Source organism: Fulvia fulva, chromosome 11 (assembly GCF_020509005.1).
Source record: "Fulvia fulva chromosome 11, complete sequence".
Taxonomy (NCBI): domain Eukaryota; kingdom Fungi; phylum Ascomycota; class Dothideomycetes; order Mycosphaerellales; family Mycosphaerellaceae; genus Fulvia; species Fulvia fulva.
Window position 1 is genome coordinate 45,466 of NC_063022.1, and position 20,369 is coordinate 65,834.

Here is a 20,369-nt window from a genome sequence, read left to right on the forward strand (position 1 = left end):
CCGGAGGCCGACTTCACCTCTGATGATGTGCTCACCAAGTTCGATGCTTGATTGAAAGAAACATCAACATCCGCTCTCTCGCCTTCCTCGAGAGTCTATCATAGATCACTCAGCATATGTTCTCTCGCATTGGCCTTACTCAGCGAAGCTCCATATCACGACCCCCATTGACCTCAAACGCTGCCAGATCTCGATCTTGCATCGGGGCCCAGCACCTTAGGACCCCAGCGATCAGTGGATTTGGAGTCAGATTTTACGCGGTGAAGATGGACCAACTGCCGAAATTGCCGGAGGTGGAACGGTTGAGTCCAAGAGTTATCAGGATCCTAGGCCATAATCCGAGCAAGTTTACGCTCCAGGGCACGAATACATACCTCATCGGCACCGGCCCGAAGCGATTGCTGCTGGATACTGGCGAGGGGAAAGACGCCTGGCTCGCCTCCCTCAAAAGTACACTGCAAGACGAGAAGGCATCCATCAGTGATGTGATCTTGACGCATTGGCATCCCGACCATGTCGGTGGGGTGGCGCAGGTTCTGGGCCTGGGTTCTGATGCAGATGTGAAGGTATGGAAGAACCAACTCCATCCCATGCGGAAGGGGGAGTGGACGAATTATGATGACGGCCACGTTTTTGACACTGAGGGCGCGAGGATGAGGGCGTTCCATTCACCGGGCCATACGCTGGATCATATGGCGTTTATCCTCGAGGAGGAAGGGGCGATGTTTACGGGTGACAATGTCCTGGGACATGGGACTGCTGTTTTTGAGGATTTGGCCGTGTACATCGACAGCTTGGAGCGGATGAAGGAGGAATTTGCGGGGAGGGCGTATTCCGCCCACGGCGCTGTCATTGAAGATGGGAAGGCGAAGATTATGGAGTATATTGCGCATCGGAAGCAGCGGGAGGTGGAGGTGTTGGAGGTTTTGAGGGGAACGCCGCCGGGGGGAGAGGAGGGGTGGATGAGTGGGGAGGTTGTGGAGGTGGTTTATAAGAACTACCCAGAGCATTTGTGGGCGCCGGCGGAGGGGGGGGTTAAGCAGGTTTTGAGGAAGTTGGAGGGGGAGAGGAAGGTGAAGCAGGTTGATGGTGGGAGGTGGACGTTGGGGGAGAAGGCGGCGTTGTGAGGGAGGTGGGGAGGGAGGTGGGGAGGGAGGGAGGGAGGGAGGGAGGGTTTTGATGGAGAGTTGCTGTGGATGATACATTGGCTGATCCTGGCAGGAATTCTGAGAGGGAAGCTTGATGAACGGTATGAAATACCCCCCCCCCCCCCCACACACAACAAGACCACGATTTCTAGTTCTTCTCGGCTTCCTTTAAGCCGTCACCTGCTATGCCGTAGTTGCTGTCGTAGGGGGCGTTGTAGACGGGGTTTGCAGTACGCTTGTCCTTCTCGGCTTCCTTTAAGCCGTCACCTGCTATGCCGTAGTTGCTGTCGTAGGGGGCGTTGTAGACGGGGTTTGCAGTACGCTTGTCCTTCTCGGCTTCCTTTAAGCCGTCACCTGCTATGCCGTAGTTGCTGTCGTAGGGGGCGTTGTAGACGGGGTTTGCAACACGCGGTAACACTCCCTCTAGCTGCTGGCCGAAGATGACTGCGGCATCTACATGCGAGACGGACTTTTAGTGAATGCTTGCCTTCATCCGATGTAGCTGCAGATCTCTTACCGCAAGCTGCGAAGGCAATCGTGGTCAAGAGCAGTTTGTGGGCGTGCATTGTATTGATATATGCTTCAAAGAAGGATGTGGCAAGAACCTGATCGACGCTAGAAGAAAACCATCTCTTTTATATCCTACAAGCCAGACGGTGCCATGAGTAGCTCCACTGACACTCCCTGAAGTCGTCGACAAACCTCGCAGCTCGCGCCATGGGCAGCTTCACCGATACTGCATGGAATCGTGGACATACTTCGCCGTCGGTGTCATGGGCAGCTGCATCGACACTACCTGGAATCGTGAACAAACTTTGCCATGTTGAGCCTATTCGGACCCTCGCAACTGCCCACTGGCTGCGGAATTCCACCTGTCTAGCACTGAGCAGCTGTTCCCATGTCTGCGGCAAATCTGATTCATCGACGATACCCCAGATCAAGGCATTGCACGCCATCTGGAGCCCACATGAACGCTCGTAGCTGCCTCCTGGCTTTAGAGCTCCAGCTAGTCTATTGCATGCCATTTCGCGAAAGGTAAGGCTACATGTAGAGGTTTGCAATAGCCGGTGGAAGAGTGTACAAAACACAACGTCCCAGGGAGAGAGCGAACGCAGTGCAACTGTGCTACTACGGCCGCATCGATCACAAAGATGGTGTGATGTGTTGGTCTGATTAGATATGATCATCTGATATGTCCGAGCTGAGCTCAGGCCCGAAGATTGTACTTTAGCGTTGGTCTACCGCTGATTTATCTGGGCCAGAACGAGGGCCACAAACTCAATCTGTGACTTCGCCGGGGGGTTCTTGACTTCCAAGTTAGAACTACTCATGCACCAATCTGTGTGTCCTGCGACTGCGCATCCAGCCTCATCTTGCTGCTGCGGCTGGTATCAGCCCACAAGACCCACGACACAATTTCCAGCGCCCAACGTTACAAACGTCGAACAGGTGATCGCGAACTCGTAATCCGTTTAACTTTGGCAGGATACAACGACACGACCTCCACGTGGTCGGTCGACGACATATTGCATTCTCGAAACATGGTCGGTCCCGATCATACGAAGCGGTGGGAACACGTCCTCTCTGGCGTTGGGAAGCTCTGGTCACAAGTATGGCTCGATCCGAACTCTGATAAAGAGGATTGAGCTCACCGCCGTGGATCGAGCGATGGCTTCGCTACCGTCCAGCGCCGAACTTTGCCCCCACACATGAGTTGTCAAAAGGCCCATGGCAGACGTGGTGCCACATAGGGTCACTGACTCCTCCGCCAGACCAATCTCTACAACGAGTCGATGGACAAGGGAGGTCGATTTAAGCGCAGCTCGGGGATCTACCAGGCTTATCAGATGCTGGAGCTTGAGGAGCTAGTGTATATGGGTAAGCATCATAGCTCTAGGAGGTTGGACATTGTCAACTGCCGACAGACTCAGCAATAGCCGCGTGGGAGGCCTGAGAGCTTTTGTGACAACAAGTGGGTTGCACATACCCTTTGCTGGACCACCGACTGACAGACCGCAGCGCACTTTCGACGAGCAAACACTTGCATGATCACAGCACCTGCGTTAAACATTACCTCTCCCTCTGGACGCTGTGCACATCACCACGACATGTCTGAGCCCGAAAAGCACCAGAGCAAACAGAGTCTGGTCTCAGACACTGACACAGACGTCGAGGACCGCGACAGCCACCTCCAACACTATCGGCCCCGTTCCCGCCCAAGGCCTTTCTGGCGGCGGCTATGGCTGGACTCACTATTCTTTGTGGCCATCTTCCTCGCCACTCGAGCCTACTACGTACATCCGTCATGGAACAAACGTCTCGAAATGGCAGATGTGTATTGTAAGTTGCAGCATCACTACCACGCCCTTGTATCGTGCGAATCGCTGATCATGAAACAGCTCCCCTATATCGAGACTTCGACCAACTTCACGTCGACCAGGTCTTAACTGGCGAGGAGCTCTGGTCCAATGGGAGCAATCCATACCGCCAAGACCCATCACCTGCCGTAGACGATGCATGGCATAAACTCAGTCATCCGAAATATATGCTCGTGACGGAGGAGGAACTCATCAAGATGGGAAAGCCGATCGAGCCCGTTGTACGATGGCCCGACGAACCTGACAAGTTCCTCATGCACCTGAATGGTCCTCATGTAATGCACTGTCTGGATGTGCTCCGTAGGAACGCATATCACAATTTCCCGCATTATCAGTATGGCACCTCACAGCTGTCTTGAGGCCAACCTACTTGCTAACACAATCTGTAGCAAGGATGACGAGACCCTGAACGCCATCCACTGGACCCACTGGGGGCATTGTCTTGAGATCATCCGCCAAGAACTGCACTGCAGACCCTCCATGCATCTGAACAGCATGGTCTGGCAAGAGGGCCAGGAAGTCTTCTACCCGGATTTCCACACTCAGAAGAGATGTGTACGCTGGGATGACCTTGAGGAGATGTTGTCACGGAGGATAATTCCTTTCGAGGTAAGTCGAGCTTGTTGTAGTCCTTCTGAGGATGGTGTTGACGCGTCGGCGTGCAGGACATGTTGTATGCAGCAAAGCACTACCTGAAGCCTGACGATGCGGTGCAGCGCCATACACCGGCGGAGGGATGGGAGGTGATTGATAGAAACCATGAGTGGATTACGAAGATGACTGAGAAGGGGTACAAGATTACGGGTGACCATTGATCTGGAGCCAGGAGGCGGCGCTGACGAAGTTTCTCATGGTAGTCAATGAGTGTGGACCTAGTAGCCAACACGCCATAAAGTCGCCTCTACTACCTCGACGCATGCTTGCTCGCCGGAAGCTCCAGTGTCCTGAGCATATGTCTTCAGCCCGGACAAGACGTCTGGAACAATTGAAAACGCAGCACCTCTTCGATCCCCATCCGTGCATCAAGTAAGCACATTGTGTGCTTTCGCTGGTATCATAGCCTCATTCGCCTCCTCGCAATTCAGCTAGGCTGACCCCGCCTGCAGCCTCCCAACTTCTTCCATCCTCTCGAAGATCTCAGCTTGCAGGACAGCGATCCTGGCTTGATCCCTGGCTGACAAGTCTGGTGTGTTCTTGGGCTGGTACTGCGGCAATTCTTCGTCGTCATTGAGCTTTTGGACTTCTGGATCATTCTGCTTGTTTGCTCCCTGTAGACCAGGGATGGTGAAAGCCATGGGTGTCGCCTGAGAGCCTGGCAACTGAAGGCGATGGGCGGTACTGCGAGGCTGTGTTGGTGAAGTAGTTCTCGTCTCGACGTCTCCTCCGGCCAGTTGGGCTTCTGGAGCTTTCTGTGTCTTCGCCCTCTTCGTAGGAGGCTGAAGATCACGAGCGGCAGTGGAGGCATTGCCAACCTCCGGACTTGCCGATGGAAGGGTTTTCGAGGAGGCAGACTGCTTCGAGGAAGTAGTTGTTGCCTTCGAAACACCACTTGCCGTTGGTGGCACAGTCTTTTCTCGAGCCTTGTTCTTAGCCCGCTCCTCTTGCTGGCGACTGCGGCGACCATCGTTACAACCGCCACTGGGAGGCTTGTCTTGCGCTTTGAATCCATGGGCGCGCAACTTTGTCCGTGCGTCCCGGATCTCCTTGCATTTGGCGTCGTATTCGGCTTTGTCGGGGTGAAGGAACTCCAGCGCCTTCTGCCAGCGCTTGCTGACGGCGTGGGTCGAGATGGTTCGGAGGTTGAGGCGCTCATACAGCGCGTTGAATCTTCTCCAGAGCTCATTGTGGACGACGTGAGGAGCGATGCGAAGCATCAGGGTTCCGCAGAGGTCATCGGGGTGGACCTTGCCTGAGAGCAGCTCGAAGACGCTAAGGCTTGCGAAATGCTCGAGGTGTTCGTTATCCCAAGCGAAGTCGGATCCTTTGTGTGAGGTGGCATCAGGTACGGACAGATTGGCAGGGAGATGGGGCAGTCGTTTGCTGGCGTTCGCCGGCATGCCATCCTCTGCTTCACCTTCGCCGGGAAGGGAGCTCTGATGCTGTCAGACGTAAGGTCGTTAGTTATAGTTTTGGAAACCAACAGATTTGATCTAATGGTTGGCTGTGCGAAGAACAGTGATACAAAGCGTCAGTACGTTCCTGTGCTGCATTGACTCCCCCTCGTCGTCTTCGTCGTCTTCGTCATCCTCGTCGTTGCAGAGGTCGATCACATCCACCTTCGAAGCGCTTCCAGAAAATATCACGTTTGCTGCCGAGTCTGAGGAGCGCTCGTCATCAGAGTCCTCAGCGTAGTCAATCTCCCCCAAATCCTCGCGTTGCCCCTCGATCACCATCTCATTCGCGACCAGAGTCAGATCAACCACTTCTGTTATCTCATCTGGGCTTGCGCTGTCCTGAGATATGATCGCGGATGTCGAGAGGCGATCCGTGACGTGACGATGATTGTATTATGCTTCTTGGAGCGCGGTACAGATACTACGCGGCACACGGATGCCAAGTAAGCAGAAGTCGAAGGCGGCGATCGGTGAATGAAAGCGTCGCGTCATCGTTGGACGACAGCTGTTGCTTAGCAGTTCGTGCACGCATTGATCGCAGGTACCAAGCACTGTTCGTGGCCGGCCATAAGTAATCATCTCCTGCCAACCTGTTTCGTCCTCTTGACAACTGTGCCAATTGCCCATGCAATGCCCAAGGCAGGCAAAACGGCACTTGACGTTCGCGCTTCTTGCCTCGGATTGACCACCAATCAACGACATAGCATCCGCACCCCAGTTTGGTCCTTTATGACTCGGTTCGATGTCTCATATGTAGAAATCACCAGTCCCCTGATATCATCTCCTCTATGAAGGTAGCAGCCGCGTCTTGCTTACAAGGTCGACATTTTGTCACAACAGAGAGACGTTGCATCTCAATGTTTAGAGGCATCGCAATGATGCTGTTGTGGTCAAGTTGATGCAGCGATCAGGCGTGGGCTCACGTATTGCCTCGACGGTAGAGGTTTACGGGCCGTACGGGCTTACGCAGGCCGCCCGACCTCATCTAGACCATCAGCAGATCACTCTCTGGAGCCATGAACTCGAGACTTGTTATGTACTCATCGGAGTACGTCGCAGACCACGCAAGATGGATATTGACCGTTAGGTTATCTAGCGCTAAACGGCATCGCAGAAAATCTCAACACCTACTACCCTCTTGAACTCATCGGCTGCGGTCAGACAGCCCTCTGATCCAATGATGTTCTAGCAATTTGGCACACAGGAACAACATGCCCGAGCCTTTTGAGATAGTTGTTCACGTCTTACAGTAATCTCACGATCACGTCACTAGCCATTCGTTCCTAGCTTATCCACGTGCTCAAAGTCTCGCGAATGTGCTCGAGACATCGACGACAATGTGTCTAATTGTGCCAACACTAGCAGAACAGTCTCCGGGGCGGGTCTTGCAATCACTTCAGGCAAGTCCCATGCTGAACAGAGTCTGACGGGACATGTCATCCTCATCTCTGCCAGAGACTACACCTGTTTGTATCTTCTATCTATTAGCTACTAGCGTATGCTGTCCTTTCGCCTGGCGTCATGAGTTGCGGGTCTCCTGATGATGGTTTCCAGGCCACCAGCGTGTCGTCCAGCCCAAGTCTTGGGACTTTTGCAAAACTTAATAACGCCCTGTCAATATCTTGTAGTCGTGTGAGGAATCATCCGCTGTTGGTCGAGATTGGGAAGCCAATCATGAGCTCTTCCTCTCCAGCTGCCTCAGTTCGGCCGCCTCTGCATTATCGCTTGAGATACTGGCAATGTCTGTTGCTATCCTAGCAGACTTTCTCGCGATCCTGCCCTCAAGGAAAATGATTCTGGCTTTCCTGGCGGCCGACAGATTGGCAGCGATGCTGATTGAAGGTTGTCCCTGTGGTAGTGAGTTGGCGGTATTGGTGGCGTTGATGGTGTTGGTGGTGGTGTTGGTGGTGAGGGTGGCGTTGTTGGTACTGGCGGCGCGAACGATTTTGACGTTGTTGTCAGCCTGGATGACATCGATCTGTTGAGCTTGGGCTGGACTGTCCGGCTCATTTCCCTCCTTAACCGCCGTGATCTGGCCGCCGGACTCTGACACGATGTCGATGCTCTCATCTTCCTGATCCTCCATGATATGGTCTTCGCAAGTGGCAGGGCTCTCGCCTGGAGTGGCTGGAGCAGAGGTAATGGAGCTTGGAGTAGTAGCTGGAGAGGGTGTCGTAACAGAAAAGCGCGGCGCCACGCGGATGGTCTTTCGAAAGTCTTTGATCTCCTGCTTCTTGTTGTTGTACTCGGTCTGGTCAGGATACCTCTCCTTAAGTAGCACAGTCCAGCGCTTGGTTATTGCTGAGCTCGAAAGGGGCTTCTTCTTCTTCTCGCCATCCACAAGTGCGTACAGCTCGTTAATTCTGTCCTCGAGCTGACTGTGGGTGAACTGCTTGACGAGTCGGTCCAACATCAAAGTGCCACAGAGACCATTGGGGTGGAGTGCACCGGAGAGCAGTTGGACGCTGTCGATGTGCTCGAAGTTCGAAAGATTTTTCCAGCGATGTGCGGATTCACCCTTGTGCTTGGTGGGCTCGGGGATCTTGAGATCGGTGGGTAGTGGTGGTAGTTGGATGTAGGCAGGCTGCTGGGACGCAGTAGTGGAAGCACCACCAGACTATCGACGCGAACATGTTAGCTATGCTTAAAGAAAACACCACGTAATGCCTAGGCAACTGGTAGTGGTGTGCAGAAAGTTCGCGAAGCGCTCGCACGATACCATCTCTTTGTCGCGTACCTGTGTTGGTGGAAATGAAATGTCGTCCTCGTTGGCCTCGTCTGCATCGTCGCCTTCGTCTTCTTCGTCCTCGCTGAGCTGGTTATCGCTGAGGTGGTTATCGACCGCCTCCGCGTCGCTTTGTGAAGTTGACGGCGCCAACTGCTGCTCCTCTGAATCGTCCTGGTCCTCGTTCTCATTCTCGTCCATCTCCCCGGCCTCATCTGCATCGTCGTGGTTGTCGTGGTGGACACTGTCATCACCCTCGTCGCTTCCGTACTCATTCATCTCGGCGTCCCTCATCTCCGTATCGTCTTGAGGCGCAGATCGTCCTGCCTGGCCGGAGTCGTCTGCTTGCAAGAACGCTACTCGCTCCCCGTTGCCGAAGCTCACAGTCACCATGCCGTTGTGTACCTCAGCGCGTTGCATGACTGTTGTATCTGCAGTTTGTTGGGTGGTTGTGGTGGTCGTTGTTCGAGGTGGAGCTGAATCAGTCCTGTTCCAGCAGTCTAAATAGTCGCCTCTCGGCTTTGCCACCTAAGCCATGAGCACAGATCAACCTGTGAATGAGTCCTCAGTGAGCCCGCGCACGCGCGGCTCGGACATCGCTGTTTTCTTCAGGTTCGACGGGGCGTGATCGTGTAGCAGGGAGAGCAGAGCCATTTCGGGAGTTGACCGCGCCCTCGCCAGCGAGCGACCGTTGTGACATGGAACAACAGCTTCCGGCCCGTAGCCGCCATCCTTGCCACCATGTGAAGCCAAGCTTTAACGTCGAACACAATTCCAACTTCACCTCGATCATCAATCCTACGCGAGCTTCGTTCCTACACACCACTCTTTCCTCCATACCACTCATCGACTCAAACAGATAGCAGTCCAGACAGCATGTCGCTCTCCAAGCCCTGCCGCCTCCTCGCCATCCCGCCCGAGCTTCGTAACCACATCTACAGCCTCCTCCTCTCCTCATCCACCACCATCAGAGTGACACACGAGGGGATCACCAGGCCGCGGCCATGCAAGCTCGTCTTCCCGAACGAAGACCCCAGCCACCAGACCACGAACATCATCGCCACGAACCGCCAAGTGCAGCAAGAAGCGGCGGCAATCCTCTATGGCAACAATACCTTTCTCTTCGTGTCAACAAGAGCGTTGACGGTCTTCCTAGCGCATGTCAGCCGCTCAGCGCGCTGTCTCAGATCCGTCACACTTGACGCGCTTGACTGCGAGCGTGATGTACTCCGCTTTTCGGCAAACATGCTCACGCAAGTAACCGCACTTTCTTGCTTGACTATCAGAGTATCGCGATACTATCCAGATGAGGCGCCAGAAATTGCTTCAGGTATGTCTCTCAATACCTGTAGATGCCATAACCAGGGCGTGAGCGAGATGTCTCAAAATGACCCACACCTACCATGTCACCAACGCACAAATCTCGATCGCAGCTAACACACTTCTGCTCGTAAGACCTTCTGCCACTTGTACGGACGCTTTACAACGCACGCATGCAGAGCAAAATCACAGATATCCTGGAGATCATCAAGATCGTGCCTGACGGTGAAGAGACGCAGTTGGTCAGGATCGATGTAAAGACCGCAGTTGGTATTGAGCTAAGCACATCCAAAGACCAGAAGTTCAAGGCGTGGGTAGACGACATCAAGACTCATTTGGCGGAGATAGTGGCGGATGAGAATGGCGATGGCGTGGTAAGTATGAAGTGAGCCCATGATCTTCTTCGTTATCAGCGGCGGGTGACAGTGCAGCGAGCAATACAGTAGAGCAGAGAGCATGGGTGGAAGCAGTGTTTCTGGGCTGCTTCCCTACAAGGATCGTGCTTCGGGACGTTCAGAGGCAGGGAACAATATCGGCAATGGTGGAATGCATGGACCGCATGGAGAGAGCGTGGCTTTGGGGCACATGCCTACGAACTGCACGCGAGGCGCATAGCACTTGAAACATCCATCTCTTACTTGATCGCATGCATCGCCATCTCCTGTGCTGACGGTGGCAGGAGGCCTGACGCCTTGGCGAGGACGAAGCTGAGTCCGATGCGAGCTGCAGGTACAGCGTCACATACTCGAAACGGTGTGTCGGCCACTCCGAGGAGCCAGATGGAGCTCACTATACTATTCAAGCCCGCAAAAGGGTCTGGACGAATTTGGCCCGGGGTCACCAAACTTCAAGATTCCATAGCAATACACCACCACCACCTTGTTTCTCTATATACAGCAGTCCTATCATGTTCATTGAGTGTTCATCTGATGCGCCTGAAGTTGTTGTATCTATTGATCCAGTCAGGCCGTCGTATTCACCACTGTCGCAAGTTGCGTAACCCGCTAAAGTGCAAGCCCGCGTCTCCTCGTCACCACTTCCACTTCCACCAGGTCATTCACCTGTCGCTACACCCACCATACAGACACAACGCCTATTGGACTTCTCGCTGCCGCCTGCGCCACCGATTGATACACCTGTTGATACACAGAAAGAGTGGGACGAGCAGTTCTTGGATGAAGAGACGGAATACGAGTCTGAAGAGCAGGATTTGCCAGAATATCCTCAAAGTTATGATCCCGTGGAAGACGCATTGCAACGCGATAGCAGGCGGTGGACGACACAGTCAGAGCCTCAATATATCAGCAGCAATATCACCAGTGACAGTACTGAAGACGATTTGAATCGAGGGTGTATAGGGCTGGTTCAGAACATGAGGACTCGTAGCCAGGCTGCTGAGGAAGATGCGCTAGAGTCTCAATTGCAGGCTCAAGAGCAGCAGCAGCGACAGACACCTCACACCGGTGGGCAGCAGGTATCGAAGAAGGCCAGATCTGCGCCTAAAAAGGCCCTTCCAATATACCCTACACCGTTGTTAGCAGTGCTAAGAAGGGCGACACTGCTGAGGCTCCTCAGCAGGCTGCTCAGCAGGCTCCTCAGCAAACTCCTCAGCAGCCGCGAGTGACGCTCAAGATCGGCGGAAAGCAGCCGGCGCAACAGCGTAAACGGCCAACACCTTCGACACAAGGAAAGCAGCCACCCACACGGTCAAAAAAACCCAGGAAGACACAGGATTCATCTACGCCATCAGAAGAACAACCTCAAAAAAGAATGGACCAAATCGAGCGAGAAACGCAGTCACAACAGCCGTCGACGAAAGTCGCCGATTTGCAAGCTACTCCGGTGGCTTCGACAGCCACCTCGACACCGGCTCTAAGCTCTGCTACAGAGCCTATTCGCATCACTACGGCGCTTAGCTTCTTAGACAAGTCACTGCCTACTACAACACGCGTATAGACCGGTGAATCTACACTAATAATGAAGCTCTTCGAAGATAACGAGAAGCTCGTCGAGAAGTATGTAACCAAGAAGGGTATGCACTTCTTCCTATAGCAACGTGTTGGCAAGCTATTGTCTCAAAAGCACGGGCGCCCTTAGCAAGAGGACCACTTCTAGTTAAGTGATATCACTAACTAGTAGTTCAATCTATTGCCACTGCTACGACTGTATGATAAGAAGCATATACTAACTATTCACATCACGGAGAAGTGGCACAACATAGCCACTGAGGTCCTGTCCTCATCACCGCCTATGCGAAGTAAGGAGACATTCGACGAGCCGTCTTCACCTCAAGCAGTAGACCCGAAGCGTCTAAGCAAGAAAGCTCTTACTAGGGCCAATATAGCTATTGTTGAGAAGCTCTCTACGAAGGTGGAAGACGATCGTGATATCGTAGGCTTATATAAGTGTTCTGACAGGCAGTGCAACAACGTCAAGTTCAGCGGTTAGGGTCATGTTGGCTGCCTTGTAGAAGACGGTGAACACTACGATATTCTCGGCAGTCACATAAATGAGTGGTATGCCCTTATCGACAAGTACGCTAGCAAGCCTAATGCTATCGCCCTTCTTAAGGAAGGACTACCTACTACTATTGCCGAGAAGGTAAGGAAGATGCACAAGGTCGCTACGAGGTTTCGAAGCAAGAAGGCAACACCGGATACACCTACCCCTTCATCAACACCTGTTAGTGTTGTTCAGCAGCAACTAGTGTATCAACAGCCGCCGTATCTATATACGTATCCACCGCCGCCGTTCTATCTACCGCTATATCAGTAGCAACATCTACCATAAGCTCCTACACCGCCGGTTATAGTAGATCGCTCTTCACCTACACCGCCGTTGTTCAAGGCTCTATTGAAGGACCGCTCGTAGGTCACATACTTCTGTAACTAGTTACGCCGTCGTGAGGTAGATATAGACCTTGTACTCCGTAAGGCTCGCGACAAGCTCGTAGAGGACTATTGGGACCTTTATATAGTGAAGAACGAGACCGAGGAACACCTAGTAGAGGTGATACCACAACGTAGTGTTCGTAAGGTGGTGTTGAAGGCGTTGTCGTTGTACCTTACCGGCAAAGAGAACGGTGATATTGCTAACTCTAATAATGAGGATAGTGACTTTGGCGACTAACTCGGGCACTGCGGAAGATTATGTGGGCGACATGCGCTTAGGACGATATCGAAAAAGTTTGGGCTTCGTATATCACAACCACAACATATATAAACAAGCGGTTTGTAGGAGGTTGTTAAGCATTGTCGAGATATATAGAAGGCGTATATAGTGTATTTTTAATGGTGTTGTGGATGCACCTCACTGTCGCTGCCAGCTGGAGGTGGTTTTTGAGGGCTATACTCGAAGCACAGCTGGCCGTAGCATCGCAGTCGGACCGATACTCGGAAGCAGCCGAGACTAGCGCCGGGGAAAGGTTCCAATGTTGCACCCTTAACAGCACACACTCACGCCCATTTCTTTGTTATATATACTTTCCTAACTATCGAACCAGGCCTGTCGGTATATCACAAAAAAAGAATCGCGTCAATCGGTACAGTGGTTATAATGTTTTTAGGTCGACTGCAAAGTTCCCGGCCAGCCCAGCTTTTGAGCTTCGCCTACGAAGCTTAGTAGCTCGGGCTGGCAGGATTTTTTACACCAATTGCGACAATAATATGAATACTGCACCGATTAACACGATTCTTTTTGTAGACTCTACCGATAATGCTACTTTAGACATTAGGAAAAAGAAATATATGAAAACATACGTTGTAGATAGTAACATTGTGCAGCTGTTTTAAGACTTTCCGTAGCGGGCTTATAAGCTTGGCATAGCGACAGCCGCCGTAGTATGCTAGAGTTTAGGCGAAAAACATCGCCTTAGGAAAGCAGTAACACCACGACAGTGAGGTATATACACGTTGTCCTATATTATAGAGTCGACTCGTCGCTTCATTTTACGCCCTTATACACCTTTATAGTATGTCTATATCGTCCGCTATATAGTCGTAGGGCTGATCAAGTATATAGTAGCTACCCTCGATCAAGAAACCTTCCTTATAAGGACCTCGTACGACGCACTATTTGAAAGCGCCTATTAAGGCTATCACCTAACGAGAACAAGAGTAGCGCGCCTATACTAGCGGCTACGTAATTACTACGGAAAGCGACTAGAAAACAGGAATCTACCTCCTATCCGATAGGTCCCTAAAATTGCGGAGCCGCGGAGGTAAATTGTCTATTTAGGCAACTTCTAACCTTAGCCGTAGCTAAAGTGTAGCGACATAGAGACTAGATCCTAGGCCTAACTCGCGAGCATTAGGCAGCTCGCGAGGGACACCTAAATCTCTATAAACGGGGAAGCGACATAGGAACCTAGCTAGTAGCAACTAACCTATTAACAGCTTAGCTAATAACTAACCTAGCAACAGTAAGACAACGGCTAACGATAACAAGCTAAGGGCCTAGGAAAAGCATAACAAACCCTAGCCGCCCCCGGCCCCTCCGCGTAGACAGAATTATATAAAGAAGCCTAGGCAATACTAGACGAAGACGAACACCTAGCCCGAGTATATAAAAATATAATCGCGTAGCTCCTTAGTATACTTAAGGCACTCGAACACTAGACCCTAAGAACGATCTACTAGACTATATAGTATATAATATAATAGAAGAACCTGTTAAATAGGTACAGGTAGATAGTAGCGGAGTAGAGTAAGAGATCAATCTTTAACTAACTAATAGCACGAGTATATAGCAATATATTAGGAACCAATATGTTGATTATGTTAGATGTCTATCTAAGCTAAAGGGGAGAGAAGGTATCTCCCTACAAGCTGAGTTATCGTAGATGCCTTAGGCTACTAGATTACTTCCTAATTATTGACTCCCTTTAGGATACTACATCTTAATACTCCTACTCATCTCGTATAGGAGGTTATAGTCTGCTCACTTCCTATCAATAGTACTTAGACCTTGTTATAACAGGTTTAGCTAGCTTATAAACCTCTAGAAGTATAGACTAGTCTTTAGTTTTATAAACCCGTCTATAACTATCTTAGAGGTTAGGGTGTACTTAATAGCAATAAGCCTCCTCTACTAAAGTTTCCTAATAGCGTTATAGGCAATATTAATGTGCTTCGACTTGTCATAAATATATATATCTTTTACTAGGGTAAGGGTAGCTTGATTGTTACCTCTTAATTAGACTAGTCTTAAATTTGATATAGTCTCCTAGTTTCTAGTGATTCTTAGTTAATGTTAAACAGGTACGAGTTACGTAGTAGTAGAAGACGGCGGATCATACGAAAGACGAAGAAGGACCTAATAGGATAGCGTGTATCTATATATAGTATCGCCGGTGTTAGTATAGGTACGTAGTAGTAGAAGACGGCGGATTATACGAAAGACGAAGAAGGACCTAATAGCATAGCGTGTATCTACATACAGTATCGCCGGTGTTAGTATAGGTAGATACTAGGTGTCCGGATGTTTGCTAGCCTATAGGCTAGTAAACCCTAGTTACGTGATCTAGTTATATAACACACCTACACCTACATGCTTGTCCTACGGCCTATATGTTCTCAACACTCCTACTTAGGCTATATAGTCTCCTACAATCCCTTTACGTAAGCTAGAGCTACCTTATAAAGTTTTAGAACTACTGGCTATTAAGGGGCTTTGTTAACCTATTAGTAGCTATGTCCTTTATATAGCAGTAGTCTACTACAATCTTCTTCTACTACTAGAGATGTCTAACATAGTTATATACAATATCAATATGCTTTGACCTTTTATATATATAGGCATCTTTAACAAGTATTAAAGCGGCTTAGTTGTCACCTATAAGCTTGACTAGCCTTAGCTCGTTAATAGTGCCCTTACTTGCCCTTACACTCGGCTAGAAAGAGCTCTTTCCTACTAGTTCTAGGCACCCCATTTCCCTAAGGATAGTAGCAAGAAATTGTGACTACTTTGCGGCTACGTTTATAGCTATAAACTTAGCTTCTATTATTAATGTTATAATAGACTTCTGCTTCCTACTTATCTAGGACATAGGTGATCTATAAAGGAACCACACGTATCCTAGAATTGAGACTCTATCCACTTTGTCTATAGCGTAGTTAGAGTCCGAGTATCCCTAGAGATTGCCCCCTCCCTTTCTATATATAAGACCTAGGTCTAGGTACGACCGTAGGTATCGGGAGAGCTTCTTTAAAGCCTTTATATACTACTACGAGGGATTAGCAACATATAAGCTAATTCTTCTAAGGGGGAATGCTAAGTCTGGCCTTGTCATTGTCATTGGCCACATCTAGGTACTATTATAGCTCTGGTAATCCTGTTTGTTGCACCTCTTATCTATAGGTGCCGTAGGCACTAAGTGCTCGTAGCTCTCTATAGGTAAGTAGGTTGGCGTAGCCTTCTCTCTAGCCATGTTCATCTTGGCTAAGTTAGCGTAGACATAGTGTCCTTAATCAAGCTTTAAAGTACCTTAGGACCTGTCTCTTATAATCCTTATTCTAAGGATCTTCGTAGGTTCACTAAGATCTTTAATCTTAAACACTTTTCTAAGCTTAGCCTTAAACCACTAAACATCTGATAGCTTTGGAGCTACAATAGGTATATTATCTATATAGGTAAAGACTATAAGGTCTCTATCCGTATAGACAAGTAGGCATAGATCTACCTAGGACTAGGTAAATCTAATCTTCTCTAGCTTCGCAATATAGAGCTTATTCTAGTCTCTAGCTGCTTGCTTAAGCCTAAAAAGGCTTCGTAGGACCTTAAACACTATGTTTAGAGGTGCTTTAACTCCTAGGGGTAGGATTATATAGATGTCTTTAAGGAGGCTACTTTAGGTAAAAGCATTATTCACATCTACTAGGTGTATCTCGAGATCTCTCTTACACACTACTGCTATGAATACTCGGAGAGTATTATGTCTAATAGTAGGTACAAAGGTCTCTTCGAAGTCAACCCTATATCTATGAAAACCCTCTTATAACTAGTCTTGCCTTAAACTTCTTAATAGCTCCACTAATCATTCTTTTTATATTAAAGACCCACCTAGAAGTAATTAGATTCGCACCCTTTAGCGGTACAACTGCTTCCTAGGTGTTGTTACTTGCTAAGGCAATAAGTTCGTTCTCGATTGCCTCTCTCTATATATGTCCCTATTCGGGGTCTCCTACGGCTGCCTTATAGGACTTTGGGATTGGCACTTCCTACTAATAGGCTATAGCCTGCCCAATAGTAGCAAATGTACATTCTTCCACGTCGTTTAGAATCTCCTCTACCTAGCTTATTATAGGGTCTAGATAGAACATCTAGGCGATAAGAGCCTTATAGTGTTTATTCTTATGCTCTTTAGAGTTATTATCTCCGTCCCCCCTTAACCTCTTGTTACCTATAACCCGAGGTAGCGCTAGGTGTTTAGATAGGTCGAACTGAACGACATCTTCTTTTTCTTTTATTAGAGTACCCTAATCTCTAAACTTCTAGTATTCCCTAATGTCCTTTAGGGGAGGGGGAAGTTGTATAGATAGCGGTTGCTATAGTATTAATAACTCAGGTAGGTTCTGTATAGATCCACCGTTATCGGCCTTCGATAGTGTTAAAACCGCCTTAATATTTTCTCCTAGCCTTCGTAACGGTGTTTCTAATAATCCCCTATCGGAAAATTTCGCCCTAAAGGGCTTCCTCCTAACAGGATTGCGCTATAGCGCTCGACTCGGCTGGTTAGTAAAGGTGATACTAAGATCTATATCTCCCCCCTTCTTATTCTTAAACTAGTCGACGTGACTATACGCTTTTATAGCTTTTATGTCGGGATCCTAGAACAGCTATTATTTTGTAGTGTTTTCTAAGTAGCCTATAAACACGGCTTCTTTTCCTCGGTTTATCAACTTGTCTCTCCTTAAGCCTTAAGGTTAGGCTCTTAGGTCTATATAGACTATAGCTTTGCATCCCTAGACGCGGAAATGGTCGACTAACGGTACTTGGCTAGTAAAGGCTTGTTCTAGTAAAAGAGCAATACTATCAATGATCGGACTATTAGGCAGTCTGTTTCTAATTATAGTCTATGCTTATAAAGCTTCTAGCTAGAACTCAACTAGCATACTAGAGTCTTTAAGCATAGCCCGGACTGCGTTCTTAGAGGCTTAAATTAACCTTTCTATAGGTCTATTCTAAAGAGAGTTGTAGGTATTAGTTATGTCTATCTAAGTGCCAAACTCCTTCTCCTACTCTTTTAGCAAGGCGAGAATTTCCTTTGCACTATTACTACGGATCGTAGACAGAAAGCACCTTGACTACCGTTTTACCTAGACCTTCTAATCCCGTAGGGCTGTAGGAGCGTCGCTCCTAGCCTTTAAAGGGATTACCCACTTCTTCCTAGAGAAGTTGTCTACAATCTCAAGCCAATATTTGTATCCTAGCCTAGAGACTACGCCCTAAAAAGGCCCACAGATGTCAATAGAGATGAGGGCTAGCCTCTCCCCTTTCCTCTCTATAGTAGGTCCTTTAAACTTCCTTATGTTTATAAGGGAGCAGACCTTGTAATTCTAGTGTTTAGAAGGAACAGGAATGGGATCTTTCTTGTTAGTGACTCTATATAGGTCTCTTAGTAGTCCCTTGCTAAGGTGTGTACATCTTCTATACTATAGCTCCTACTGATCTTTAGACTTAGTGTTAGCTATAGCGGTACCGTTACGTTCTTAAGAGAGTATACTAGTATACTATAGCTTAAGAATTTCCGAGATCGAGTAGATAAACAGTACTCCTCCTCGAAGTTTGGTCTAGACAACGGGTTTACTAGACAAGGATTTTAGGGTGAAACTGGGTGGTTAGATAGCAAACTGTTAGCTAAACTAATTCTACGAAACAAGACTAACTCTAAGGCTAGGAACAAACAGGACATTTTCTAAGACAATTTACTTTCTAGAAGGACCACCTATTACTACACTTCCTATATATGTAGCTTATAGATAGCCACCCCTAACCTTGATCTACTTCCTCTTTTAAAGAGGCTTTAGTGTCCTAAATAGTGAATCTTGGTCAGTCATATATAATGATGCACAAGAGTTAAGCAACTACTCGGACGAGGAGTACTTGCCTTTAGCTTCTATAGTAGAATAGGCAACCTTATCAACATCATTATCTTCTAATAGTATCTTAGAGTCTGATGCGTCTTCCTAGGTCGTATAGGCCCTTATAGGCTTACTAGAGGAGGCCTTTGGCTTGCGGCTCTCCTTCATCTACTTTGTAAGGTCCGTTATTACCTTAAGGACATTACGAAGGTTTAGTAATAATAACCTCCTACGAGGTAGTGACGGTTGTCTCTTAGTAGGGTAGGTAATCCTAGCTAGTTTGTCCTTGTTCCTAACAGCCTACTAAGCTATAGAAAGGTATAGGCACTTGCTTATAAAATGGTCACTATTGTAGAGATAGTACGTGAGCTTGCCCTAGAAACCCTTCTTAGCGAACATAGCTGTCCCTTAATAAATCATTGATTCTTGCTTCTCCCTAAGGATTATAAGAATGTCTTATAGTAAGAGATTCACCTAGGCATCAATTATATCGCGAATTGAGCTAAATGAGTCTAGTAGAGCTGCTAAGAGTTACTAGATCTTTCTGTCCTTAGTCTTACTGTCTTAGAACTAAGGCGAGATTAAAACAGCCCTCCTTATAATTGAGCTAAGCTCCTACTAGGCGTCATCTATTAACTAGTCCTCTGTCATCACGAAATTGGTGTATTGCTAAAGCAAACTTCTTCTAGTAGCGAGAAGTCTTCTCTTGTATTTGACTTTAGCCTATTCCTATAACTCCTTTATATACCGGATCTCGTATGTCATCTCTTAGTCATCTATTAACAGATAGATGTATATCTTATATAGGGCCGTTACATTGTGCCGTCTATACGATGCCTTTCTTATCGCTTGATCTAACGGAAGGGATGACTCCGATAATATAAAGGGTGTCGCTAGGGTTGTAGCGGAAATGTCCGTAATAATGTCCTCGAGGACCTAGTCAACCTGCTTTAATACTAGGTGTATTCTTATTAGCTTGAACCATGTTTTGTAGTTCTCTCTTATTAGAAGAGGTGCTGCTCTCTTTCTTATAAACCCAGTCTCGTTCTCTATTTTTATAAGTTAAGGGACAGGTTAGCTACCCTTAGGTAATAGGATGTATTCGGTCGTACGCGATTAGATCGATAGGAGGTGAACCGAACGCGAGGTTGATAGTGGAGAGAATGGCTGTCTACTAGAAAGCGAGGAAAGTCGGTCGTAAGGATAGTATTAGTACTAAGATACTATAGCGTAACTGTCATGGTCTCCCCACAGAGTGTACAGAAGGTGGGGACAGAAGAGCCTCAGAGTGCTCAGAAGTCGTCAAGAAGTGACAGTCCAGCTTGGTGTGTGAGCACCAAGAATCACATGCCCCGCAACATTCACTACGGGACCCAGCCCTCCAAATTCACCCCTCTACCAAACCTTGACAGATTCACTTCGGCTCGTGACTGTGTGACTCACGGCACTCCCGCGAGCACCCGCGACTGCGCTGGACCCTGGAAGAAGCACGTGGAAGACTCGGAACGTAGGGCAGGTTGGAATAAGGTTTTGAGCAAAGCTGCTGAGCGCGGCTTCGCACGGGTTAGCCCTGTTGATGCGGGGACACGCACTCGCGAGGGTCG

The 20,369-nt window shown here is 48.8% G+C and overlaps 6 protein-coding genes across 6 annotated transcripts; 3 read left to right on the top strand and 3 right to left on the bottom strand.

The window, feature by feature from the left end:
• Positions 1 to 116: 116 nt before the first annotated feature.
• On the top strand, positions 117 to 1,127 carry CLAFUR5_12535 (Atrochrysone carboxyl ACP thioesterase; the record flags this gene model as incomplete). Its single annotated transcript, XM_047911683.1, has 1 exon — positions 117 to 1,127. The coding sequence occupies one exon, from the start codon at positions 117 to 119 to the stop codon at positions 1,125 to 1,127; it is 1,011 nt and encodes a 336-aa protein (XP_047767951.1).
• A 169-nt stretch (positions 1,128 to 1,296) lies between these two features.
• CLAFUR5_12536 (uncharacterized protein) lies at positions 1,297 to 1,714 on the bottom strand (the record flags this gene model as incomplete). The annotated part of the gene is made up of 2 exons (XM_047911684.1): positions 1,297 to 1,601; positions 1,666 to 1,714. The coding sequence occupies 2 exons, from the start codon at positions 1,712 to 1,714 to the stop codon at positions 1,297 to 1,299; spliced, it is 354 nt and encodes a 117-aa protein (XP_047767954.1).
• A 1,479-nt stretch (positions 1,715 to 3,193) lies between these two features.
• On the top strand, positions 3,194 to 4,341 carry CLAFUR5_12537 (uncharacterized protein; the record flags this gene model as incomplete). Its single annotated transcript, XM_047911685.1, has 4 exons — positions 3,194 to 3,488; positions 3,548 to 3,860; positions 3,916 to 4,135; positions 4,192 to 4,341. 4 exons carry the CDS (start codon positions 3,194 to 3,196, stop codon positions 4,339 to 4,341), a joined length of 978 nt encoding a protein of 325 aa, XP_047767953.1.
• A 270-nt stretch (positions 4,342 to 4,611) lies between these two features.
• On the bottom strand, positions 4,612 to 5,919 carry CLAFUR5_12538 (uncharacterized protein; the record flags this gene model as incomplete). The annotated part of the gene is made up of 2 exons (XM_047911686.1): positions 4,612 to 5,625; positions 5,722 to 5,919. The coding sequence occupies 2 exons, from the start codon at positions 5,917 to 5,919 to the stop codon at positions 4,612 to 4,614; spliced, it is 1,212 nt and encodes a 403-aa protein (XP_047767948.1).
• Positions 5,920 to 7,312: 1,393 nt separating this feature from the next.
• CLAFUR5_12539 (uncharacterized protein) lies at positions 7,313 to 8,785 on the bottom strand (the record flags this gene model as incomplete). The annotated part of the gene is made up of 2 exons (XM_047911687.1): positions 7,313 to 8,257; positions 8,771 to 8,785. The coding sequence occupies 2 exons, from the start codon at positions 8,783 to 8,785 to the stop codon at positions 7,313 to 7,315; spliced, it is 960 nt and encodes a 319-aa protein (XP_047767947.1).
• Positions 8,786 to 9,241: 456 nt separating this feature from the next.
• Positions 9,242 to 10,074, top strand: CLAFUR5_12540 (uncharacterized protein; the record flags this gene model as incomplete). Its single annotated transcript, XM_047911688.1, has 2 exons — positions 9,242 to 9,695; positions 9,821 to 10,074. 2 exons carry the CDS (start codon positions 9,242 to 9,244, stop codon positions 10,072 to 10,074), a joined length of 708 nt encoding a protein of 235 aa, XP_047768301.1.
• Between the last annotated feature and the right edge of the window lie 10,295 nt (positions 10,075 to 20,369).